A 27,695-nucleotide genomic window follows, 5' to 3' on the forward strand; every position below is an offset into this window, starting at 1 on the left:
TTCACCAGTAAGCCCAGAATGGGGTTGTGAAAGAGCAGCTAAAGTTGACATCAACCATTGGTGAGAGGTGAGGAATGTAATATTCTAACTTCATATTCAAAAATTACTTGCAATGCTTGTTCAACAATCTGAGGAGAGGCCCATAAACACAAGCATCATTTTCATTCATATTTTAAAACGATGAATTTCATTCATTATTTTTTAATCTATTTTCATTTTAAATCTTCCAGAATTGGACTTTACTGTGAACTAAAGGTAAACATTAGCCTTCTTCCTACTGACAGTGATCCTTATACAAAATTCCTGAGGGAATTCTTTACTGAAAAAAGGAAGAAAAAAAAATCTGTACTGAAGCACTGTGAAAATTTACTGACTAGTGCTCTTTGATAGATCCTTTTTTGCATATATCAGTTTCAAAGAACAGTTTAATACTTTTAATTTCTTTCCAATAAGATCCTGTGGTGATGAGGCTAGAACTTGACCTAACCATACAGCAGACATGTTTCTTCTAACTCGGAGTTTTTGCATAGAAAACACAGCTTAAATTTGCAATGAACAGCAAAGAAATTAATAAATATCAGTATCCCTTTCAAATAAAGAAAAGTTGTAAGATGAGGGTCTTAGTTGAAAAAAATATTGCTATACTAGCCTAGGTTTTTACAGCTTACATGGCTGTCCCCCATATTTGGGACTTAGTGACTTCTACTTGTAGTTTTTTTGCTTATTACTTCATGAACTTACTGCAGAAAAACTGCACCTGAAGTGGCCAAGGAACGTGCTTATTTAATGAAGAGTAACACTTGTGTCTGGAGATTGGCCAAATGAAGTTTCTAGTCTTCTTTCAGTACCTCAGAGAAGCTAATACTGACAGTGAAGCAAGACTATTTTGCAGTTGCTTGAAATCCCATACAAGCAAGTCTTTCTAATTTAATTGTGAGTGTTAAAGGCCGCAGCAGTACACAAGCAATGCACTAACATCATATTTAAACAGACAAAGAACTTATCGAAACCTTGCTGTGTATCCATCTCTAACATTTTGGGAGAAAATTAGAAATATTTTTCATTTACAGAATTTGGAAGGACACGAGAATTATCTGGAAAACCTTGGCTTCTTGTGCTTTGTGTGCTAGTTATCTTTTGAGAATAAGAAATGAGCATGTTTTGAGCCACCTCTGCAATACTGCATAACTTTTGTGCAAGTGACAGTTGAATCCCTTAACTTCTGCAGGATTGTGGGCCTTTAAATACCAACCTTTATCAGTGAAAGTTGAATAGCTATTACAGGATTCTGCAACTATCAAGAAAGATACAGGAGCAGTCTCACTATAAACACAGGCATAACACTGGATTTTTGGGGTGCTGTGCATAAGAGGTGTTCAAAGCACAGCTTCCACTGACTCCAGCAGTAGCTCTGAATATTCTGATCTCAAAGCATCAAGTTATCAGAAAGGAGGAACACTGACAAGTGTGCTTATGCTACACGGTACAGTGCTATGCAGAGATATCTGACTTTTGTTAAAGCAGGGAACAATATAAGCTATCTTCTCTGAAAAAATATAGAGACTGAGCAAGAGTAAAGTATCAAAGACATAATACTTGACCAAACTTGGTGCTGTTTCAAAGACGGGAGCTTTTTGGCCTATGAAGGTGCCCAAAATATTACTGTTTTTTTGAATCTGAAGGAATTTCCTTTTGGAAAAAGATTGCAGAAATTTAAAATGGAGAAAAAAAATCTAAACTTTTTTGGCTGATCTTCCAAAGAACTGATCTGAGGCAATACATAGTAATAGTTAAAATGATGGCTAATACTAAAATGATAGCTACTGCTTCTTTTACACAGGGCCGGGGGAATGCCTCGGAGTAGGAAACTGTCTAGCAACTTTAACAGATAGCATGAGCAGTTTATCCTGTGATTTTAATTGTTATAATCAGAGAGACTATTTGTACACAAGAGTTGTGAAAGCTTGGTCTTTCTGTATAATTTTAACTTAATTTGAACTGAAGTCTGTCTCCAGACAGAGAAATTTCTTTAATTCTGAAGGGTGAAACACTAGTGACTAATATCCTTCACATGCCGTTCAAAGTAAGGTTCAGTGTTTTTTAGCTCTGTTTGAAGTAGTTCACAGGAATAACATGTTTGACCTCAGTCTTGGCAGACATGGTCTCTGCTTCTGCACGAGTGTGGGAATGGAATTTGAGTACCCTTAAGTTTTAACTTCATGTGCTTTTCTTTAAGATGGGGGTTAGGGGATAACCTTTGCAGGGAACAACTAGAGCACTTACAGATGCGTCAGCAGGGAGTATTCCTCTCCAAAATACTGAACTCAAGACGCACTGAAACTTATAAGCAAGGGAGGATAAACCTTCACCAGGAGGCCCAGAATATCCAGCAGGGAAGAAGGCAGCAAATACCCAAACTGGCTATATACAATCTTGGTCACGATTAGTCACAGAAAGTAAGACAGAGCACGTCAGTAGCGTGAACATGCTCCTAAGAGAAAAACGTGTCAAAAAAATCTTTCAAATGTCCCTATATTGAAAAATGCTGTCCCTGTAAAAAGGAGCTCATGCAAACCTTGTAGTAGGAGGGTCTGTCGAATTTTCAAGTTTGGGAAGGAGAGTTTCTCACTGTGCAGTGAGAAACCACGGATGCCTCTTGGCCTGGAAATTTTGGGAGTGCCCTTTTGAGAAATAAAGTTCCAGGAGAAATACGCCTGCAAAGTGAAAGAGAAGGAAAGCTTGGAGGAAGTAGTGAATTACAGAGCCAGGAAATGGCTTAAACAGGCAGCTTTACTGTGGGAACAGCATCATAAACAATTATGCTACTCTTAATCTTGCAGTCTTAAACTCAGAAGTTCTGTGAACTTCTGCACACCTTTTCCTAAAATAAGGGTAATGGATATTGCAAAAGTAATCAGAATTTCCCCCATCCTAATTTTATGACAAAATAGAAGGTTTTAACAGGGAAACAATAGTCCACAGCATGGAAAGCGACTTTGAAAAAAAATTTTTTTAGATAATCTCACTTCACTACTACACTTTCTTGAATCAAAAAAGCCTTTTGTCAATTTGAATGTAGTTTTAGGGTACAGTAATCTGGCAAACACTGAAGTGTATTTCAACATGTGCATACACACATGTGATGTACATGTTGGGCAATCATATTTGAATCTGTGTTGCACAGACAAATGAAATTCCATATGTTGATACTTTGATTTATGCAAACTTTTGCTGTGGAATTTAGTTGTGATGAACAAGGTGATTAAATGCTAGAATCAGTTCAGATTTTTCAGAAAATAAAATGACTTATCCAGTTTGGATGCTTTATCCAATACATCATTATCTTATGCTGCTTTCTTAATCATGATTTATTATGCACTGCTCAACATGGACTTGTAGACTTCCAAAATACCATTGGGTTTGAAGTTTTATCTATAGACTGAAACTGAATGAGGGATGTGTAATTATACTATGTGGATCTTTATAGCAGAGACACAACTCATAATTATTTATACTAGAATAAAGGATTTTCTGTCCTGCCCACACTGTCTACATAAGGGACCTTGACGGCATAGAGAAGTGTTGGCAGTGAGGGAGAGAAGCCCTGTCCTTTCGAATACCTAGCTATATGGGCATGGGTAAAGCTGGTGCCTCTCCAAGGCTCGCATACTGTTAGCACAGAGCCAGGATGGAAAGATTTATATTGGTGCATGTAAATGAGTAGCAATCCTCATTCTGGGAGAATTTAGAAGTTTGGGTTAGTTCTAACTTTTATTGACATAATGCTTTTTAATTAACTTTTTTAAGCCCCCAGTTTCTTGCATTTTTTTAACCTTTGACAGCTTGAAAGCATCCCGTGTAAATATATTTGATACGCGTTTAAGGAAGAGGAGGAAAAAAAAAAAAAGGGCAGAATAATCAGACTTCATCATCTTTGTGCCAGAGCACAATGTCAGAACTATGCTAGAGTGCTAGCTGATGCACATTCAGCTAATTAAATAGAAATAACTTGAAATACTACACTTGCTGGTCACTTTGTGGTTATTGGAAAAAAGCAAACTTGATTTCCCTCAAAGAAAGTGAATGCTCACCTTAAAGGGTTTTTGTTGCAAGGTTAAAATACTTCAGGTTATGAGAAATAAACTGGATTTATTTTCAACTAGTAAAGTCTCTGAAAGTGTTATTGCAGGGGCAGGGATAAGTAGGTCATGCAGTTCCATGTTAAAACATATGCTTGAACTTTATTTCCAGATTTTAGTTTAGACAAGGAGGCTATCATCCACTGTCTGATTTTTAAATTTCAGTCCTAAATTGCATGACTGAATGTTTTAATATTGACATGGTTTAATACCAGAAAGCAGGATACCAGAAGACATTCTTCTAGATCATAAGATATTAGTCATAATTATTGTGAAATCCCAGCTTCCCGCACAAGGGGTCATTTAAGGTGAGAGTTTTAGTCTGGTTTTAGTTTGGCCTATCAGAAGTGCAGAAAGGGATATATATGACCCTTGGCTGGCTCCAGTGGAGCAGGGAAAATGTAAACTGTCTAAGAATGTTCCAAATTTGCTTTTTTCCCCTTCCTTTTAAGTGAAATTGGCTTCTGTGTATTGCATTTACAGCTATAGGATGCAGTGTTAGTGGTGTTCTGTGTATTAGTCCTGATGTATTCATAATGCACAAAAGCAGAAGCCGCATTTTATCTGATTTTTATCAGTCTGCCATTCTCAGAACTCTTAACCTGTTGTGATTTAAGATCGCATATCAGTAAGGTTGTGGGAGGTGTTTTAAGGTTACCTCAAACATAAAAATGCACTAGATATCCAGAGCATACAGTGCTGTCTTGAATAAGACTGCTRTGGTCGGTAGATGTTTTGTCCAAACGTTTTTGTAACTTCTGTTTCCTTGTTATCAAAGCACCTAAAACTTGCCTCATACGATAGGTTCAAGCTGGGGGTGGGGAAGTGCTTTATTGGGGAGGGCCATACTGTATTAAGTCATATCCTTCCTAGAGATGGTGTTTACCGCTTGTGTGGGAGAAATTCAGTGTTGCTGCTTTTTTTCCTCCCCTTTGCCCCCCAAGCTGAAGTAATTTCGGTAAGCAGGGGTTCAGTAAAACTGGAATGTAACAGTCTCACCAGTGAAACATCATCTTCCTGGTGCTGACAGCACAGCAATAATCTTTCTGATAGTTGCAGTTTAGCTGTGAGAATTTAGGAAGGACAGTAACTTTGCAGTCTCAGGGTTTGGTTTTTTGGTTTTAGGTTATTAGTGCAGTTATAAAATTCAGGTGTTCTGAACCTCTATTTCAGAAGCTCAGTATTTTAATGACATTAAATAGCAATGGATTATTGTTTAACCAAGAAAATGGATCGGGAAGAAAGAGAAATCAAAATATTGTGAAAGTATATTCTGGGGAGAGCAGTAGTGTAGAAGGGGCACAGGAATGGAAACACCTGCTGGTCTTTCTGCCCCTGAGTTGTGTACACACTTAGATAAACATTCAGTTGTGTGGACAGACATTGCTGTAATTTCAGGTTTGAACATGCTGATTAAGGCCTCATCCACTCGTTCCTTTCTAAAGATATGAAATCCTAGTGCGGCGTGGAGCTTCTGCTCTGTTAACAAAATGTTTCAGGTGAGGTATGAACATAAAGATACCTATTCTAGGTCAGCAAAGTACTTTGTCTTTACATTTCTTATGTAATGTTCACTTATTTTGCATAGACCTTGTAGTTATTGAGAAGCAGACACAGTGTTACTAACTTTTGTAGAGTTCACTGTTTTGCATGGGGTTATCCTGTTAGCTGAACTTAAAGAACAAATAATACAATCATGTTTGTCATCTGTACCCAAGTCAGAAATGTATCATCTCTTCTTACTTGACTAGTAATAGTACAAAACTTACTGTGGCTTGACACACACACACACACACACACACACACACACACACACACACACACACACAAATTCTGTATCACAGTATTTCAGCTCAGAGATGAGAAGGGCTGATAATGGCAGATCTGTCCTCAAGGCAAAGCTAGCAACTTAGCTATGTTCTCACAGTACAGGATTTGGATTCCCATCCTTAAAATGGGATTAATATGATTCCCACATGGGAGGACCCAACAGTTGCTCTGATATCCTTTTATTTTAGGAAGGACTGCAAGCTACAACTATAAGCTCTTACAAATCCTAACAGCTATAAATACATTTCTCACTTCTGTACCAGGCAGAAAGGGAAAAACTATTATATTCAGGTATAAAATGTAGATCTATGTGGCTGTGATAGAGGGGAGTTATAACTTGTAAATCTATTAGTTCTTAGTGAATGTGAATGACAAGTGAATGACCATGCAGACAAAGGAGATCTTGATAGTAAACTTGGTTTTCCAATAAGCTATTTGAAAAGTTTTTCCCCAAGAACTCCTAGCTCATGCTATCTTACTTGCTTTAGAAGGACAAATCCATTTGGATTAATAACTGACCATTTATTCTTGGTTCTGTTTTTTAGCTTTTTACCAGTTTTCACAGTGGAAAGAAGTTGCTAGCAATGACATCCAGAGGTTTGTGCTGCTGGATCTGGAGAAGGGAGTGAGCAGGAAGATGAAAAATGTGTGGGAATTTCAGTTATTCAGGATTCTGAAACCTAAGGTTGACTGAAAAATGTGGAGTAGTGCTTAGTGAAAAGCACCCTAAACTATGCATATGCAATGGCCTCTTAATAGCTGTTTCTCTTTAAGAAAGAGCTTGAAATCATTCTGATCAGTTTCCACAAAATATCAGGAATGGCTAAAAAAGAAACAATCTTGGGAAATGAAGTATAAGTCAAAATTGAAAACCTTATGCTGCTCYATAAGTAAGTCCACCACATGTCCCTACATCCCATGTAGCTTTGGTCATCTTTGAAAGGACATAAACTAAAAAGGCACAGAACAGGACAAAAAGGTAGCCAGAAAGACCGTGCAATTTCCATGTGATGAGTAAATACCTGGGTTGTTTCAGTTTGGTAAAAGAGATGGCAAAGGAAGAACTGATACAGTTTTGTAAAACTACAAGTGGTATGGCGAAGGGCAACAGGGAATGATGATTCACCCCTTACTAAAGCAAATGTGAGGTAACCTGTTCGTGGTAACCAGCAGTTCAAAAGCAAAGGCAATATTTTTATGCTACACAAACTGTATTGCTGTCACAGGCTGTGTGTTCAAGAGCATATCAACGGGTTCAAAATTCAGCATTTCTGAAAGACCAAGTGCCCTGATAGCTGTTAAACACAATCTGAATGCAGCCTCTGCCTTAGGCAGTCCCTGAGCAACTGAGAAGTTGGGGGAAGGGCAACCACCCAGCCTATCGCTTTTACTCTTCCCAAAGCATGTACTACTAGCCTAAGTCAAAGGCCGGGACAAAAGCTGCTCATTCAGTACTGTTCAAAGCCATAAGGTATCAGTTGCTCTGACTACTTGTTTGGTGAGATGACTGAAGTGAAATCTATGGAGTATGATACTGCTTGGCACTCTTATTTTCCTTAGTTATGCATTTTACAGCAAAATCACACTTGTTTCAGGTAGATTGAGTATTTTTTGTTACTGTAGTGACCAGTTAGTTCTGGAATTACTTTTCAGCTTAATGAAAGCTGGAACCCACAACTCCAGATAATTATTTTCCTCACACCTTCAGTTTTTGCCATGAGACCACTTAAGAAATTCATGCTTCTTGGTAGCATAAGAGACAATGCATTTAGCTTTACCAAATCTTTGGCAAGGCTTCTGCTAACAGAATCATGGACCTTTCTTTTAGCAGAGACAGGCTTCCTCTTCCCATTGACACAATGTGAGGGTTTTCCTGTACTTTGCATGAAGTGAGTCACTTCAGTAGTTTTTGAAGGTAATATGAACCAGTCTGCAAATCTGAGCATGTAATATTACAGTTCCAGTCAAAGGAGATGAAACCTATTTTATGCTATTTTTGTTGCCTCATTTCCTTGAAGGAAAGAGTAGCTGGAAGCAGTGTTTCCAGTCATTAGAGTTACTGCCTTTTGACTGTACTTCTTGTCCATCTCAGTCAACAAATGAGGTTTAAAGTGACTGGAAAATGTTTTAGAGAGAAGTAGTTCTTGATCCTTTACAGCTGTAAAGTTTGGCTGAAGTGCTCAGGTGGTCTACATTTGGGAGTGTAAACTTTACTTACTAGCTCACTATCACATTGTGCAAAGCGGGTAGCTGCTGCCAAAGTAGTGCGGTTACCTCCCTGGTTTGAGAGCGAGCGAACCCATCCCTTTCACTGAAACTGATCTGACAGTCAAGAAGGGAAGCTCTGCAGGAAATCTGAAAGAAAGAAGGGTACTGGGGTTTCAGTAATAAGCAGGGTTTAGCATTTGCGAGAACACTTGAAAGTTTGTACTCAGGTAAGTTATGCAGTCTAGATCTGTTATTTAATGAAAAGGGAGGCACTTTGATAATATTATTGAATATTTTCTTAGGTCTTCATTTTCCAAGAAAATTACAGCTACTTCCTGCCTACAACTACAGCGCCCCTTTGTTCAGGAAGCCTAAGAATTGATGCTTTTAACAATACTTTCAACATTTTATATTCTGTCCAAATAAACCAGCCTTCTGCTGTGCTTTGGTAATATGTTTTCCTCAGAGATTTGGGAGCTTCCTTCTCTCAAGTTCTCTCTGACTAAAAAAGAACTCTTAAGGGTACTCAGATAATAAACTTTCAGTATGCTGACATCAGCTGAATACTTGGACTAGATCAAGCAAGGGTGGAGTAGAAGTAATGGTATGAAATGGTGATTTGAATTAAGCTATAATAAAAAGCTACAGAAGTTCTGTGCACAGTGTCGGGCTTTCTTTTTCCCAGGCATTCTGTGTGTTCTTTAATATAATCAATTAAATGTTTAAATGTTTAAGCAAATAATGTAGCTTCTGCAAGATGTCATAGATGTTTTAAACTCTGAATTCAATATTTTCAAAGAAACTGTATTTTGTTAATCATTTACCTCCTGTTTTCCCTAATCAAGAGTGAATCACTAAGTAACAACAGTGTATTTCTGCTAGACTAATCCACACTCCAAGACGAAGTGGTTTCTACAGTGCACTTGAAGTAACATAAGCCATGTGTGTTTTTGAAGCTAGGAACAAAAAGTTTTCTTTAAAAAAAAGAAAAAAGTGTAAAATGTCAGCTCTCACTCAAATTTGTGTAGTGTAATGCTTGAAACTATGACTTTTCCCAAATACACTGCTTAAGTGTTCTGAGCCATCTGAATAATGAAATAAAATTATCAAATCCATCTCTATTAAAAAATCTTAAACAAAAGTCTGCTCTCTTGTTATGGGACAATAAATAGTATTTAAATACTAAATGATTACATACAATCTGAACAATGGAAGCATAATCTGATACAGCTATCTTGAGAAAACGTACTTTATTCAGAAAATGATGGGTTATTAAACAGATGCTCCAGCTATAGGCAGAAACTTGGTCTAGGATGTGAAATTTTAAATAGGAGGAYGTACTACTAAACTCTCCAGCTATCATATAGAAACTCCAAAATAGTGTTTTTAGTCTTCACCCTAAAAAGTGGTTCTCAGTTTGTCTACATGCTCAGTCATACCCTGCTTCTTTCACTGTACACTATTCTTCCTGTATAGAAATTTGTTTTTGTCATTATCCTGAGTTGGGAATACTGCTGTACCCTGTTGTGTGCATGCAGCTACAAACTTCTGCTTCCAGTCAAATTCTCCCCTACTGAACCCAAATGTTCTTTTCAGAGTTTTAGGGGCTGGTTTTGCTCTTGGATCTTGGAGGAAATCTCCTTGACCCATCATATCTTTAGACACTCTGGCAGCATCTTCTAAGATTCTGCAGTTTCATGCAAAGAAAATGATGAAAGTGAAAGTACTGTAGAAGGGTGTGGGCAATATTCAATCCTTCTGACAGCAGTTAGTAATAGTAGTTATGTTTTTACCATTAATGATAATAACATAAGTGCCTGTTTGATTATATGAAGAATAGGACTTAAACTGTATTGCTCTTTTGGTCAAACTTCTCAACCAACAGTTGGAATTGAGATTTAGGCCTCACATAAGCAGCAATGTTCAGCAATTTAAAGCAGCTAAAGGGAGGAGATCACAAGCATATTTAGACAAAACTGCACCTGTGTCAGTGACACTGTGGATTGATTACTAACCTGTACCCTATACATCTGCAAGCTCAGGGGAGAGATTTCATGTCCCAAGTGAGTGACAAGCACAGTGACAAAAGTCTACTGCAAAAAACAACAAAACAAAACATATTTTTGCCCTGGATTTTTTTTTTTGGGGGGGAGGGGGGCAGGGAGAAATACTACTGAACTATACCTGTAGTTACTTCTTCACTAGGAATTTGCTGTAGACAAAACTCCCCTCAGGCTACTTAAAACTATCAGCTGCATGCTTCAACCAAGATACCATAGCTGTGTGAGGCAAAGGCAGCAGTAAGAAAAACACTTCTAGAGGGGGAAGCGGTACATTCTGGGCCCTTATCCAACAGAATTTGGAAAGATGGTTGTGGAATTTTTCATGTAGAAATTCAAAGCTTAGCTGGAGAAGTAACACTGCACAAGTATGGAGGCACTTGGTTACAGTAATCAACCTAATTTACTCTTTAGCAGTTATTCTAAAACTCAACTACCCCAAACAGTTCTGTATTAGCTGCAGCTGTAACRTTACAGGTAGTTAAGTTAGTTAGCGTACAAACTTGAAGATGTTTCTGGTACCATTGCTGTTTTACTATTTAATGTTAGTTTTGACAAGCGTTCACATTCTTTAAGAAAAAATTACCAACTTCCTGGAATATTTTTTGCCTTAACTGTTTTTTTTTTTWAAAAAAACCTAAATCTGTAATTAACAAATTTCATGGGTAGAGCAGTGACAAAAACCTGCAGACATTCAAAAAAAAAAAAAAAAACTTTCAAGAATTATTCTGTAGGACTTCATGCTGCTTCTGCATTCATGAGATCAAAGCCTCATTACAACTTTTCATCTTCTATTAACTAACTAGTGAAACGCCTACCTCAAAATTGTTCTAGCTGTTCTGTAACAGATCACAGGAGACTTATCTCCCACTTATCCCTGGTCCTTCCCCTACCTTTCAAAAGCAAAGATTTTTAAAATAGATTTTATTAAGGCACAGCTTAACTGTTCAGAACCATTGTGATTTATTTTCTTTTTTTGCCGTGAGACCTGGGATGTCACCCAGCTCCTCTGCAGACAGTAAGTGGGTTTTATTTTTTTGTCTTCTCATCATTCAGGAGTGCTCCAACAGCAGTAGCTGGGGAGTTCAGTGCCTTAGAGCTGGCATGCCTCATGGCAGGGATTTGTGGACTCATTAGATACAGGCATGACAGCACACGCTTGAACAACTCCAAGCAAGCTGAAATTCAGGTTAGAAACAAGTGAAGTATGTTCAGTCTTAAAACAGCTTATTAGCTATTTCTTTCAAGGTTAGCATTACTAGTTTACAAGCAGCATATTGACCCACACTGGAAAGCTAAAAGCAGCATGATGTTCATTTTTCATAGTGGAAGTATCAAGATGTCATTTAATATAGGGCATATAATATTGCAATATCATAATGTCATGTATGGTATATAATATCAGGACATACAAAATCTTGACAAGAGATACAGGATAATTCCTTTCCCATTAAGAAATGAAGTTTAAGAAAAACTGGCTGGTTACCTCTAATCTGAACACAACTCTTTTGATTATAATTTCTTAGAATAGCCAACTATTACAACTATTTTACCAAAATTTATTGAGAATCAATAAGAAGAGATGGTTTCAAATTTACAGTTTAAGGTGCAAAATAAAGTTCACACTAAAGTGACTCCTCATTTGCAACAGAATATAATCAGTAATCACGTGATCAGAAAGAAGCATCTCACGGCTGGGTCCTATTTTGTCTCAGTTTTCATATCTTGGATTAAAACAGCAACAAAATACAGAAACCTTTGTGAACAGCCAAGACCAAGTTTTAGGTAAGCAAATTAATCCTGTAGCAAAACACCTCTTTTCACACAAGAAATTGAGGTTATGCAAACAATTAATTAAAATATTTATCTGGTTATCTGATATACTGGCATTAAGAGTATATTAATTGTATATTAAGAGTATATACATTGAGTACTGACTCAGTAACTCTAAGGCTTGAGTCATGTGGAGTACAGAAGTAGTTTAAAGGATAAATGAACCAGTGCTTTATCAAAACAAGAATATAGAGATAAATTAAAGCCTGAATTGAAAATTAATAGGTTAGAAAGCTGATTAATACTTTTTTTGCTGCATTTAAAAAAAAAAAAACCCTTGCAATTGCATGCTACTGGTAAGGTTGGGAGATTTAGTAGATCACAAGCAAAATGAGTCAACAACATGGCACTAATATGAAAAAAAAATCATATGGGATGTAGAAACAGGACTTGTGTAAGGTAAGAAACACTTTAATTTGCCCGCGTTTTTCAGTGCTAAGATAGAATTGGACCTCAGATGGAGTATTGTGTCCAGTTTRGGGCACCATAGCTTTAAAAAAAAAAAAAACACAGAAAATGGCAACACGAATGACTACAGATTGAGAAAACATGGAATAGAAAGTCAATGTAGAAATGAGAAAATTTCATCTAGAGGGAAAAAGGGCAAAGGCTAACATTAAAAGTCTTCAATTATTCTTTTTTCAGAAGTTAATGCAAAGAAGTAGTAACAGACTGTTTTCTACATCCTGGAAGAGAAGTAACTGAAGCAAGAATGATTCAGACAGACAGTAGGGGGCACTTTTTAACAGTGGGCATACTGACATATTAAAGTAAAGGACCACCGGAAGATGTGAAGTCCCCATCCTTAAAGATTTTAAGGATGACTTGGGACAGGTGACAGATGTCCCATCCTATTGCCTTTGAATTTGCGTGAGATAAAGCTTGGCATAACTAAACTGGGTTTAGATAAAAGGGAGGGAAGAAGACAATTCACCTAAATCATCCCTTTTCAAACAGTAGCTGAACAGACTGTGAAAAGCTGAAGGAGGATTTCCAACGCTTGCATCAGATAGGCCTCTTCTGTACTTAGGCTGATCTCCTACAGCCCTTTCTTTCACACTCACTTTAACGAATGCACTTACATATTTGCTGCAGTTTAAATGCTATCCAGAGCACACCTGAAAATAGTCCAGGTATGTGTGTGCATAAATTAACAAGGTTATAATCACAAATTTATAGCAAATGTTTAAGACAGCTCGTCTATATCTAGGGGAATATCAGGGTTGTATAGCTCACATGCTGTACCTTTGCCTGTACAGCCAACATTTTTACCTATTGCAGGTAAACATAACCATATAGCCTTTGTTAAAGCCATGTCAAACATGTACCAGCTTTCCTTTTCCCTCAGTTCCTGTCTTCTCAAAAAACAGGGCAAAAATTACTGAATTAATGACTTGGGGTTTTGTAGAGCTCTAAAGCATTTTATTCAAACCCTTGCATAAAGACAAAATTATCAGATTTCCTCATAGGAAATTTTACACAACATGTATTTATTGCAGAGTACTCCATAACAAACTATTTTTATAGCATTTCTGTGAAGATCAGCATTACCTCCTTTTCACAGAGCACAAACAAAACATACAAAACATCTTTAAGCTGGGGGTCTGGTTCTTTTTGTGCATTAGAACTGATTTTTCAGAAGACTTTAGCACTCTGTATAGAACTTTCCAGAAACCATAGAGCCTCCTGGATCACAGTTTCATCTGTTGTATGGCAACATGGTTGTCTACCATATCAACTCCTTTCTAAATTAATGAAGTTGCCTCTTAACACTGGTCATCTTTTTCCCTCCCCTTCCTGCTCTGGAAGGCTGCTCCAGAACCACACTGTTCTCATGGTTAAAAAAACCTTCTTCCAACTTCCAGGCTAAAGTGATTCATTGCTCATATATACACATCTGTTCTCATGCCAGTATTGTCTGTTAGCTGGATTACCTCTTTCCTTCTCCCACATGGATATTCATTCTCCTGTGCACTGCTAGCTTCTTGCAGCCTTTACTTTGTGAGGCTAAATAAGCCAAATAGCGTAGTCTTTTCTAAGACAGAGGGCTTTTATCTCACTTGACCTTTCTCTGTACCGATTAAAGTGTGAATTAATCACCTTTAGCTTAGGTAACTAGACCTATATATGCAGCTTTCCAGAGGAAGTTTCACCAACATTTCAAAGAGTTTAATGCCACTGTACATTTGCCTTTTTTGCAACTGACTCACCTCAGCGGCTCAGTATCGCCCTGTGAGCAACCAGCACTACTGAGCCAGGCAAAGCCTCACGCTGACTTTTGCTGCAGCAGTTCTGCAAGCCTGACTCCAGCATACCAGAAGCGTCACTCAGCTTCTGGCAGCCTAACACTTACTTGGCCTCTTCAGCAAAGCTAATGTATTTGCCTAACATCTCACAGATAGTCTGGAGCCAGGGACTGAGTCCAGTTCTCTCCAACAGCTTTTGAATAACTCAGCCATGAGACGCTGCCCCCATCCTTTCTCCTCCTTCGCTCCCCTACCTCATTCCTGCGCACTTTCTAACTTCAGCCACATACTGCCAGACTCACTGCATAATCTGTTCCCCCCACCCAAACAGGTCTACCTTCTGCAGTGACCAAGTGCTGCAGATGGAATAAAAACCCCTACCTATAATATATGACTCTCAAGATGTACGAAATGGGAGGCAGCACTTTTCCTTCAGTACTTGGCTTTGCAACACAGACATTTAACATCTCTGTAAGCATGTGCATGTAACAAGAGGCTTCCTGAGTGTATGTACTGAAAACAATAGCTGTCAGCGATACGTCCATGAGTCACTGCTAGAACTGGAACTTTTCAATCTAACACGCAAACATCTGTCACTTGAACCAAGGACGCAAACAAGGACCTCCTCCAGATCCGTCTGTTCTGTCTGCTGATATTAATACCACTGCAGGAAGGATCACAAACACACTTCCAAATGCACCTTAGGCAAAGTCAGCCTGATGAGACAACTCTCTTGCATCATCTCTTTTACTCACAAGCAGAGCTTGAGTTCAGTGTTTGCAGATGGGGGAAAAAAAGAGAAGTAGAATCTGACACTGCTGCCTGTGCCTCCCACCCGTGACGCTGCTAGAAGAACTGCAGGGCAGTTAACAGATTCCCTGCGTTGGGAGGAAGAGAGGAGCCTGGTCTGCAGAAGGGATGGGCTTCTATGGGCCAAGTAACCAACAGAGGAAGATAAGTTGCCATTGCTATGTGGATCAGCACTGTACAGCAGGGATTGTATCATAGCCAGTTGTCTTCAGAGCCATTTTAGCAGAGAAGCAGGAAAACTCAGCTCTTTAAAGAGCTATCCATTTCTCCTCTACAGTTTGGATTCAGCCTCAGCCTGCTGTCCCTCCCCCTGAGGTGTCTCCCTCCATCTCACCTGAACAGTGGCACTGGGGCAATTCCCAGCTCCTCACTGCAGCTCAGCTCTTGGTCCCTACTTCTCCTCCCTGCTTGCTCTCTTTCATCTCTGCTTCTCTTCCTCCCCTCCCAAAGACTCCTAGTTGCCATTTCCACTTAAACCAGTCCCAGCTTCTGATTGTCACTTCTCATTGAATCCCAGTCCCTCATCCCTCTTGTGCATCTGCTCACCCAAGCCCTTTGCCAACAAACCCCTCTCTCTACAATTCAAAGGCAATTTCTTTCCCCTCCTTTCCCCCATCACCACTTGTTTACCCCATCCATCATCAGTGTCTCTTCCTTCTCACCTGTATTCCTTTCCATTATTAAGTACTGGAAGACCAAACACTGGATTCAAGAGTCTTCCTTAGAACTAGCAGTAGCAGGAAAAAAGGGGCTAGAGAAGAAGGTATCAGTGGGAACACACACTCCTTACTCAGCTCCAGTGCTGCAGCCCAAGCAGTAGTTACATGCCTTTGATTCCCACTGCCGTATGTACTATACCACACTGAGCTTTTCTATAGGAAAGAAAGAGGTTTGAGCAAGCTCGCTGAAGATAAAACCAATGCAGATTTTATTTGGTAAAAAATACAGATAGACACACATACCAAAGCCACTTTTACTGAGCACATGCTAACTATTTTTTTTAAACATTAATGTATTCAGCCAAATTAGAGTAGATGGCAACAGTGAAAACAAAACACACACATCCTTTACACAGAGGTCATTTCCCCTATCCAAATTGGAGTTCCTGTCCCCAAACACTGAAATGACAAATGATTTCATAGAAACATCTCCAAGAGTATTTTGAACATAGTCAAAGAACACCACATCCTAACCTTAGTTTCAAAAGAACATGTATTCTTTTGACTGAAGTTTCTGAAACAGAATTAAACTTTAAGCAGACACCCAACAGGAAAAGTTTCAACCTAAATGCAGTTAAGGTTTGGCAAGGTTAGACAATAAGAAACAGGGTCACAAATTTGGGAGTACCAGGGAAAGACCTGATTCCCATTTAGCGACACCAAGAAATGGTGCTGTAGACGATATAGGTCAGTAGCAGAGTTTAACACATCAGTGTTGGCAGCTAGAGTTTCCTGGGACTATATACCTAGACAAACTGTAAGTACTAAAAAGTTAATCAGCCTCCAGCTGGTTGCTCTGGAGCCAAGTCTGCCAGAGGTATGCCTCACCAACAAGCAGCAAGTCCCTCAGTCATGGAAAACCATCACATCAACAACTCTGGATTTAAAATTCTACCTACATAAATCACAGTCAAGAGAACATCAGTTGGGAGTCCATCCATTTCCCCTACCCCCCCCCCCCATAACCAGTACAGTCTTGAAAATTTCTACTACTGCCAACTTTGCTTTGACAGTCTTATTCTTCCTCTCTACAGCAGTAGGTGCATAGTCCGCAGTGCTGAATGGATTGCAGTGTGATTCTATTCTGAGAAATGACTCCTGAAATAACATGTACCATAATTACTGTCCCTCTGTTCCAAATACCATCACAGAGCTTGAGTGGCAATTCTTCATGTTCAAGAAAGGAACAATGTATTATCAGGCTTGCTGGCTCTGATAGCCTCGCAATAGCACAGTTCTCCACTGAAATTTCGTTTAGCTGCATTGCTGTAATAAACCCAGAAATTTTGCACTGATTTTTATAACTGGGTTTACTGAAAGTTGTGATATTGATTCCTGAAGAGAACTTAATGCAACAACTCAACTTTTCTTGGTACACTGATAGACTGATGAGGGGAAGGTTAAAAGTGACCAGTGTAATATGAAAGTTGTTAGATAAGTAACTTCACTACCATTTCAACACTTCTCAAAGGATACTGCAACTGGGACAGCTTTGCACTGTCAGGGGAAACAAATTTAAGTAAATACCTCCGAACAACTGAACCATTTCTTTTGCATCTGCAGTATATGAATATGTACCATGAATATCTACAAGGATTCTATCAATAGTGTTCTAAGAAGTACCAAAGCAAGTAATATAGGGCTAAGTATTTTTTTTTACTTTGGACTTTCAGCATTTCTTGCAGATATGTCATTAAAGTTATTTCCAAAAATCAACAATTTAAATACAGACATAATGATTGTGAGACAGCAGTTAACAATTCCAGCTTGGAAATATCACATTTGGAACACAGCATTTTACTTACAGTTATAGTACTAAAGTTTCTAACTCCCTTAAAGCAAATGCATGAGGATAAAAAATTAAGTTAAAACAGATGATAGGAGTAAGTCTTGTAAGCATTTGCAGGTTTTGTTCCCATTTCCCATTAGGATTTTTTAATATATTAAAGTTATTAATTCATTATATGTAATGTAATACAAGGATATTTTTTCCAAATCTCAGCCTAAACTACTAAAACTCTGTGGCCCAGCACTGAACGATGACTCTAAGCCCGCCAAGTTCAGCTCAGCTATAAAACGTGTTTATTGTTGCCTTGCTCATCATGCCACCCCTTATTCTAAAAGAACAAGGTACATTTGGTTTCACTACATCATTCACTAGAACTGAGACTTTATGTCAGAACTGAAGTAATTGACTGAGCCCAATAACCGTAAAAAAAGCTACTGATCCATCCATAATGCCCAGCTCCTCTCAAAATGCAGTTTAACCATACATTTTTTGTATCTAGCATTCAGCAGATTCTGCTTAGCTCAAAAGATCTCTTCCAATAAAACTCTACTGTGTTCATCCTAATTCAAACACATCTCTGTCTTCTCAGATAAGTATCAATACTGTCATTCGACATCACAGGGTTTTTTTTTTTTCCTTCTAGATATAAGTTACTAGGTCAATCTGGATACGCTGTAAACACTCTGAAAGATGATGCTTTCAAACACAATGTCTTGAAGAGGAAAGTAAAATGCATTTGTTTGCCAGCCTCAGGTGTCCTCCTAAGATAGGGACTTTTTAAAGTCATCCAGTGACTGAAGGGCACAAATCATGGTCAGATCCTACACATTCTCCGCTAGTTCTTACTTTTTCAGTTTTGTATACTCCCTTTTGATTGCTTTAAAGACTCTTTTAATAAGCTTCAGATGCCCTGAATACTACTGAAATTGTACTTGTGATTTTGTACACTTTGCAAAACAGCCCTTTTCCCAGTATACAAAAGCTACAATAATAACACAGGTCTTAGAAGAACAGCTTGGGGTGAGAAAAATTTGATTTAATTGCCAATAAAGATAAATTGTGTTAGTGAATAACTTTAGCTGAGAAAAATACATCTTGATAATTAAGACCAAAGAAGAGAATGCCTCTATGTTAAACTCAGGAACTGTTTCAGAAAATACTAAATAGTTTACAATTACTGTTTTTTTTTCTAGCTATAAGCATCAGGTTAAGTTAGATGACAATACTTCTTTCTTTATCATGATAAACTGGCATAAGTGAAACTAAGTGTGTATTTCCAACATCTTTTAGTGAAAGATATTTGCAACCTGAACTAGCAAGATGAGATGCTCTGTCAAAGTAAAGCAAATGCCTAACAAATATTGCAGCTTACAAATCTGTAATTGCAACTTGTTAAAAAATATCAGCAAGATATACTGGCTTTTAGTCTCTCCCACCTGGCACAAGGAGTACTGCATCATCTTTTGGCATGCAATAAAATCTTATTTTCTTCCCAAGCCTCTCAGTTCAAGCCAGGCTGGCTATATTCCCAGAAGAGTTTTCCAAATTAGGTTACTGGGCACAGGTTATCAAGGTATGGATACAGATATTGTTCATCTAAACAAATACCATCATTAAATAACACTAGAACATCCAGAGACAAATGCTGCTCTCAGAGTGCCTATAACAGAATACAGACATATCCCTTAGATAATACAAGAGGTTTTATTATTACAAAATGAGCCCCTGTACTTTTCACTTCATGCAGAAACCTGAAGATGCAGAACTGTATAAAACATGCTACTGAGAAATTAAAAGATTTACTCAAAAACATTTTTATGACTATATTTTTCCTTGGATAACGACAGAAGCCTGTTTTGAGTGCTACTGTACTCTTGGTTGGGCGGGACAAAGAAGTGGAAGAACTAAAATAAATTAAGGTACATCCTAACTCACTGACTTTCCTTCCAGCTCAATATACAAAACATCAAAACCTACAATATAATTCAAATGTTTCTTCAAAAAGAATAGCATAAAAAATTTCTTTGAACTGTCTTTATTTCCAGCACTTTATATAAATATAGCTTTATTCTTGATGTTGGATTATCCTCAATTTGAAATTCATGTTCTCAATTTATATTTGAGGATTGCATATGAACATCCCTATAACCTTGCATACGCTTGTAGTGCTGTTCAAACGCTGTCAGACTGTAACATATTCAAAAGCAGTCTGGAAGAAATTAAAATACTGTGTCCCTAAATTACAATTATACCTCCTTTCCCCAAATTAAGAAAAAAGATACTTGCACATACATACACACATGCACACGCTTCTCATACAGGTTCCTGGGAGTCTGTGGAAAAAAAAGCCATTTTAAAATCCAAATGGAAACATCCTTTTTTTTTTTTTTAAATGCACACTTTTATTTGGGAACTTTTATTTGCCAAGATAAATTAATCTTGGCCTTGTTAGAAAACATTTGCTTTTGTTCGTGTGCACAAGTTACCAGCTGAGAGGATGTTATTGTTCAGAAGGGATGTGACCAAGAGAATCCTGTGCACAGCACAATGTATCAGTCAGGAAGTTAGGAAAGAAAAGTGATTTTCTCATTCAGTTAAGAAAACAACATTGAAGAAAAACCACGTGTTCACTTTCCAGTTACAGTCATCTTTACAGATGTCCACAAGATGTCCCATGTGAACACTATCATGTAACTATACCAATATATACAAAATCCTACTTTACAAAGGATTAAAGATTTCTTTTGAAAAGCAGATTTCTGAAACAAACATTTTCAAAACACTTAAGCAGACAAATGCTTACTCCATTCATATAACCATTTACTACAGTACTCTGAAAGATACATGGAATTGGAAATGGTTCCCCTTTCCTTGACTTGTGCCCCCCCCCATATTAGCAGTACTGTTCTATAATCCATATAGAGAAAGATTATCTCCAGCAGAGTCACTAGGTTATTAGGTTAGTCAGAATGGAAGCAGAGTCCTTCTAAGTGGAAGACATCTTTCTGTGGTAAATGTAAGATCTGTCAGTTAAGCCCTGCATTTACATTCTGCAATGAATTTTACAGAGGCTGTTTACAAGCGTTTTAATAAAATTACAACAGAACTGAATGTGTTTTAGTGCTCTAGAAAAGGTTATCCTCTTACATTAATACCTTTCAAGTCTTCTAATTCTTTACTTAGACTCTTTCATTTGGGGGGATTTTTTTTTTATTTAATACAATTTTTTAAGAATACTTACACTTTGCATATAGTCACAGTTTCATACTAACTAGACTTCAGAATTTGCTAGTGTCCCCAACGTTTCTAGAGCTCTTAAAAAAACAATCCCTGGAGTCTTTGAGAACCTTTCAACAAGCATTTCAGCACAAGGTGAATATATTCCCTCTGACATAAAACAGGTATTTAAATCTTACTGCCCATGACAAATTGGGGGGAGGAGGAAAAAGCAAACAACAAGAATTAGGAGTTTTGAAACTTACAGTGCTACTTGTACCCAGGGGAAAGGAGAAGGTTAGTTTTCTTTAACCGAGATTTCCAATTGAGAGTTACATCCTCCGGGAGCGATGCTGATCCAGTCCCGCAGAGCAAGTGAAGGCACCACACTCGGGCCGTTCAGAAGTAGGTTTGATAAGAGTCAGGATAATAAAAGCTAAGTCTCTCGTCCTGCCCTGCAGAACTGAAGGGAAGAGATGAGATTTAAACCGTTATCTCCCCGGGCCTCACCTCTTGCTTGGTGTCCGCGGGATGTCGCGCTCGTAGCGGTTTCCCTGTAGTTCCTCCTCCAAGCATTGGGCCATCCCTCGGTAAACGACCACGTTCAGCTCCGGGCGACCAGGCCGCTCTGCGGGCGCGAGGCCACCCGCCGTGAGGGACGCGCCCGCCGCCATTTCGCGGGGGGCGAGGCGGCGGGCCCCGGGGCCGGCCGCGCACTGGGACCGGGGACCGGGACCAGCGGGAAGGGCGTCGCCACCTTCCCCGGAGCCGGCTCTCAGCCTGCGGCAGCTTCTCCCCTCCGGCAGCAGGAAGGGCGATCGGCCGAGCGAGCGGGCGTGGGGAGGCGGCGGCCGTTGGGGCCGTTGCGGGCCGCTACCGGCCGTCGCCCCCGCTGAGCGGATAGGCGAGGAGGCTCATGGCCTCGCCGCAGGCCGCCTCCACCTGGCGCACCTGCTGGCGGCTGAGGCGCTCCCGCCAGGCGTGGATGGCCTCCCGCGCGTCGCGGGCAGAGATGAGGAAGGGCCGGTCGGAGGAGTAGGCTGCGCCGCGGGTCATGTTCACCACGAAGGCCTCCATAGCGGGCGGCACCGGCAGCCCGGCGAAGCGCAGGAGGCGGCGCAGCTGGGCGCGGGGCTCCTGCACCAGGTCCTCGTAGCGCAGCTGCGTGTAGCGGCGGCGGAGCCAGGCCGGGGCGCGGCGGGCCAGCAGCAGGTCGCGGAGCCAGGCCTGGCAGATCACCTCCAGGGCGCCGCTGAGGAAGAACTCGGCGCGGTGCTGCGGCCCCGGCCCGGGCCCCCGCCCGCCGCCCAGCAGCGCGGGCGGCAGGAGGTGCTGCCGCGGCGGCGCCCGCGGCTCGGCGCGGTGGCGGCTCCGCAGCACCTGGATGCTCTCCCGCAGCAGCGCCTGCTTGGCCTTGAGGCGGGAGTTGTGCACGGCGCGGGGGTCGCGGAAGAGCTGGACCACGCGCAGGTTGAGGCCGGGCTCCCGCAGCAGCGGCAGCAGCGCGCCCAGCTCCAGCAGCCGCACGTCCTTGATGACCACCACGGGGTACTTGCGGCACTCGGCCTCCAGCTCCCGCAGCGCCCGCGGCGGGCACCGCTCCTCGCAGGCGGCGCCGTCGATGAGGCCGATCTCCTGGCGCGGCCGCGGCGCCGCGGGGCACAGCGGCGCCGAGCAGATCACCTTGTTGGTGCGCCAGCCGAAGATGCCGGCCGTGGTGAGGTTGCCGCCGCCGCCGCCGGGCGGCGCGGGGCCCAGCGGGTCGCGAGGGCCGGGCGGCGCGGCGTAGAGGCGCAGCACGGAGAAGTCGCAGCGGAACAGGGCGCGCACCATGTCGCGGAGGGCGCCCTGCAGGCTCACCGCGTCGCCCGGGTACAGCGCCTGCCACAGGTGCCACATGGGCTCGTACAGGTAGAAGACGTCGGGGTGCTGGTTGAACAGCTCCCCCAGGAAGGACGAGCCCGTGCGCCAGGTGGCGTGCAGGTAGATGTGCCGCTTCCTCGCCGCCGCCCCGCTGCCGTTCCCCGCCGCCCCGGCCGCGCCTCCGCCGTCCTCCTCCTCCGGCTCCGGCGGCGGCCGCTGCTCCCAGCCCCACTCGCTCAGCGCCTCCTCCAGGCTGGGGCAGCGGCGCAGCAGCGGCTCCTCGTCCGCACGCCCCCTCCTGGCCCCGTAGTCCAACACGTAGGGCACCAGGAGCAGCAGCAGCAGCGTGTACAGCACCAGCACCGCGGCGAAGCGGCGGTGCTGCCCCCGCCACCGCCGCCGGCCCTTCATCGCGCCGCCGCGCCGGCTTCCGGAGAGCGGGGCGGCCCTGCCCCGCCGGGGCTCCGCCGGCCCTGCCCCAGCCGCGGCGCCCGCCGCTCCGGCTGCCGGAGGGAGGCTCCTCGCCCGCTTGCAAAGAGGCAAAGTTGGAGGCGGCGGCGGCGGGGAGGGGGTGGCTCCGGGCGGGCCTCCCCGCCGGGGAGCACGCCCACGGGCACGCCGGCGAGTCGCCGCGGCCGCCGCCCGCCCGTCCTGCCTCCCTCTCTCGTCGCTGCCGCCTCACGGCGCGACGCGGAAGCAGCCGCGGCCGCACCTGCCCCCGCCGCCGCCTCCCGGCCGGCGGGGCGAGAGGAGGCGAGGCGAAGCTGCTGCCCCCTGCCGCCGCGCACCTCAGAAATCACCGAGGCCTGGGTTTAAAAAAGGCGGGGGGGGGAGCTCTGCTTTTCCTCCCCCCGCCCGCGCTCCTTCCCCCGGTTAAGAGGCGCCTCGACGAGAGACGCCTCAGCCGGGAGGTGCTGGAGAAAAAGCTGGCGGGTCCGGCCAGCCCCGAAAGGTGCGCGCTGGAGAGCTGTTTTCGTGGCATGTCCCCGTATCAGTGACTAGGTAATATTTCAAATAAGTCCTTTATTAATATTTAGAAAATTCTGTGCCTTTCTTCCCGTGTGTTACGTTCCTACTTTTGTACGCTCCTTTAAGATAAATAGATGTGCAATATGGGTAAATAGATGTGCACTTCCCACAACACCACAAAGGCGATATTTTAGCCAGAACAGCTACAGAAAAGTTGAGGTTGAAAAGGCTCCGGGGGAGGCGTGTTTGGTTCCGTTACCTCCTAAACCTCCAGAGAAAGAACACGCTACAAAATGAAAAGAGGTGTAAATGTATTTTGGGGACACAAAATTGGGTATATGGCAGCTAGTAAAATCTGCAGTGGGTGTCAGAAATACTGCAGTTCAGTGCTGTAGAGAGCTGAGGGACGTCTGAGCCAAGCTCTTGTTCCTGTTTGCATGTGACTGGATAGGGACATCTTTGTCTGTGATTCATTGCTCCAATTTATGTCACTAAAGGATTCCTGTCTGTCTGAGATAGTCACTTACACTCTCTTTACAGTTTGTGGGAAGAAACAGGTACGCACAGAAGGACGTCTAACCTTTCATGGATATCTGATCGCCTTCAGATAACCCTTCTCTTGATTAACTGTAATAGGGAGCATAATGCCACCTGCTCAGACACAGGCTTCTGTTTTTCAGACATTAAATTCATCTCCTCCTCTGAGATAGAGAGTCAGACAAAAAGGTTGACCTCAGGTATTTAAATTCAAATATAGAGCCTCAAAATCTCAAGCCTGGCTCCCACCTGGCTGTGCAAGATGCTCACAATAGCAGATGGATCATGAGCCCATGTTCCCAGTTAAGGCATCCACCAGGCAAGGAGGTGATGTCCCTGTCCTGCTGACCATGTAGCCGGGGCTGGTGAGCATCCTAACCATTAGGCAAGGCAATGGATAGCATCCTCTTTAGAAGATGATGAGTATCTAAATACACTGTGCAGACTGAAATTCGACAAGGATAACAGAGTTCTCAGTTTCCCTCAGTCTGTGATATTCTCACTTCCAGAATAGTCTATGCAGTATATATTCACCTGTGTAAGGCCCGTGATACAGCATTAGTCACCAACATCACGCATAATAGATAGCAGAAATGATCCATGAGTTATATAGGTTCTAAAAACGCTCTTTCTGTAGTATAAATATATAGATACAGCATCTGTAATTGCTATGCATTTTTCTGTCTGATTGTATAGGTATTAAATAACAATAAAAGACAATACAAAAAACAATTATCCCATTTCAAATGTATTGAGTAACATATGAAGAACACAGAACAATTTGAGAGAAAAAGCATGTTTCTGTTCTGTCCAGGTGGTGAGCCAGCAGTCTGCTTTCTAAAACTTTACTTGACCTGTGTTAAGTAAGTGTTAAAGACTTGGCTTCCTGCAGTTTATGGCGTGCTGAGTGAGTAGATGGTGCCAAACAAGACTTCTACACTCCTCAACAGAAGAATGTAAAAATGATGGCATCTGAGGGGAAGTTCTGCCCCAACATATGTTTCTGTTTATATTCATTGTCACTTTGATTTTTTTAAGCAGTAAGATAAAACAATGCAAGTCTCAACTCTGACTTTGTTAAGGCCAGGAAGTCATCGAGATCACTATACCCTCAAGCGACTAAAGAAGGACTACAGGATTAAAAACATACCTGCCAAAACCAGGTCACAGACCTGCCGAAGCACCTTGACCTATACAAACAAGATGTGTATATCTAGCATTCTGAAAAGGTATCTGCAGTGTAGTTGACTTCTGTAGTATCAGGCAAAATAGTTATTTTGGAGGATGTGCCAACCTATATTTATCTAGATGGGATCCTGAGAAGTGCAGATGTGAATGGATTAATTTGAGCTGATGGGGTTTTCCCTTTGTAAGACAAGATAAAATAGTGAGTCATCAGTAGTATTAGTATTGTTGCTGACAAAGGAATCRCAGCAAAATACATCTGCAACTTAAATACTTATTTTTTTATTGGTTTCTATAATACATATTTGTCTAAAAACTCAGAACAAGCTCTTAAAACTGTCTAACTAAAGTAAAGCTGTCTTGAAAAAAAAAGAAACATTTTGCAAAATAAGATGGCCTGCCAGACAAAACGGGAAACCATAGGAATAAAAATACACATTACGCTGATTTTTTTTTCAGACAATAAAACTACAGACTTCTGTGGCAACTGTTCTGGAAAAAGTAAAAGACACAAATTACTTTACCACAGGCTACATTTTTACTAATATAAAAACATAGGAAGGTTTTAAAAGATTATCACACCAGGAAAGAATCACAATAAAAATTTTGTGTTGCGCCTTCATATCAGTTACTCTGTTGAAGCAGGATTAGCTTCCAAGTATCCTTTTAACATTTACTTTGGTTGTTTTGGGTTTGGTTCTTTTTTTGGGGGGGGGGGAGTGCGGAGGGAGTACAAAATCCCAGCAGAGCTGGTATTCATTCTGGGAGTGATCAGGTACTTGAATCAGAATTGAAATCCCTCAGTTCCAGCCTTCACAAAGGGTCCTGGGAAGTATCAAATCTGAATGCTCATGAGTTGATTGCTAGTCTTAATATAGTTGAAGAGATCAGCTCTTGCTTTTCTTGTTTTTCAGTTCTGTGTTAATTTATGTCTTGAACACTAATAGTAGTGATAAGGGGGGTGAATTTCGCCTATTTGAGCTTTTTCTATGAATCATAAAGACATTATTTACATATACAGATGATCCTCTGCATTTAATTCCAGGAACATGATAATTCAGTCCATGAGCGCGCCAGTCAGATTTTTCTTCATTCATATGCTAAGCAACCTGGCTGTTTGGCATCTAGCTTGTGTCATTTCTTGGTGATAATTCTGTGCTTTCTATTATTTTATTAAGAAAAAAAAGCCATTATTTTAGATAGTATATTTTATTAGCTATATAAATTTTAGATATATTTATGTTCTGCATAGTTTAGTGTAGCAATACTTCCATTCTAGTTTCCAATTTGTTACCAAAAGTACTGGCTGTTTTTAATCTAACATAACATTGGCTTCCTGTGTRTTATCTCTCTAACTTAATTTTTGCTCTTCCATCTCCCTCAGCACTTATACTGACAACAACAGTGAATGTTGGAACACTGCTTTTGAGCATCAGAATCATTTTTATCTTCTCAGCAGATGTTTTAAAATAGAAATAGTTGCCTCTCTACCTATTCATCTTCAGTATGCAAGTATGCTCTTGTCATTTTCAAAGGGTACTCAGTGATTAAAAATAACTTGATTAGCTGATAAAACTGGTATGTTTTACACAAGGAGTGTTGCCCTCAAACATCCTGGCTGTTAATAAGCTCTGTGCTTGCATGTTTGTCATTTAGAGATTTAAGCCAGAAGGAAGTCCGTGGTTAATGACAGCTTGAAATCTTAAAGAAGCCTTGTAACAAACCAAGACAATTTGTCTTTATGTAATTCTCTTTGGGTTTTTGAAGTTGCTTTGTCATCAGATGTTTCCACGTGTGCGAAACCACATCTCACACGTGAGATCAGCCTTGATAGCTCTTTTAAGAAGGAACATTTTGAGAAGAGTGGGATGGATGATGGTTAAAGAAACACATCCAATCAAGCCTGTCTGCACAGAAGGCTTTTTCAGCTGTGGAATTTCCCCCACAGCGGAACAGAGAGTGCTGACAGAAGGTCAAAAAAATTGCAAGGGTTTTGAGAGACTCATTGGGAACTTGGAAGATACAAAGAAAGTGGAAAATCGGACAAGAGAGAGGAGTAATTTAAAGGAGAGGAGATTTCTAAACAAGGGGGTAGCCAGAAGCCTGGTAAAATAGGCTTCAGATGCAAAGCTGTGTGCAGAAGGTGGTAATTCTGCTCTTTGCATCTAAATTTGAGGTTGCTCTTTAGTACCTGCAAGAATGATGAGGAAGTGAGGCAGGAAAACTGTGGCATTCATGACTGTCTTGATCTATGTCTTCCTTCAGCTAATTAAAGCAGCACAAATACAGAG

The 27,695-nt window shown here is 41.3% G+C and overlaps 2 protein-coding genes across 2 annotated transcripts in view; one reads left to right on the forward strand and one right to left on the reverse strand.

The window, feature by feature from the left end:
• SLC9A7 (solute carrier family 9 member A7) overlaps positions 1-9,312 on the forward strand; it is an 84,071-nt gene extending 74,759 nt beyond the window's left edge. The window contains exon 18 of the mRNA XM_026088769.1: positions 6,515-9,312. The gene's annotated coding sequence lies outside the window, so the exon portion shown is untranslated. The remainder of the gene's footprint in view (positions 1-6,514) is intronic.
• Positions 9,313-21,711: 12,399 nt separating this feature from the next.
• On the reverse strand, positions 21,712-23,124 carry CHST7 (carbohydrate sulfotransferase 7). The gene has a single exon (XM_026088784.1). The coding sequence runs from the start codon at positions 23,122-23,124 to the stop codon at positions 21,724-21,726; it is 1,401 nt and encodes a 466-aa protein (XP_025944569.1). The 3' UTR covers positions 21,712-21,723.
• Between the last annotated feature and the right edge of the window lie 4,571 nt (positions 23,125-27,695).

Source organism: Apteryx rowi, unplaced genomic scaffold (genome assembly GCF_003343035.1).
Source record: "Apteryx rowi isolate R43461 unplaced genomic scaffold, aptRow1 scaffold_783, whole genome shotgun sequence".
Lineage (NCBI taxonomy): Eukaryota > Metazoa > Chordata > Aves > Apterygiformes > Apterygidae > Apteryx > Apteryx rowi.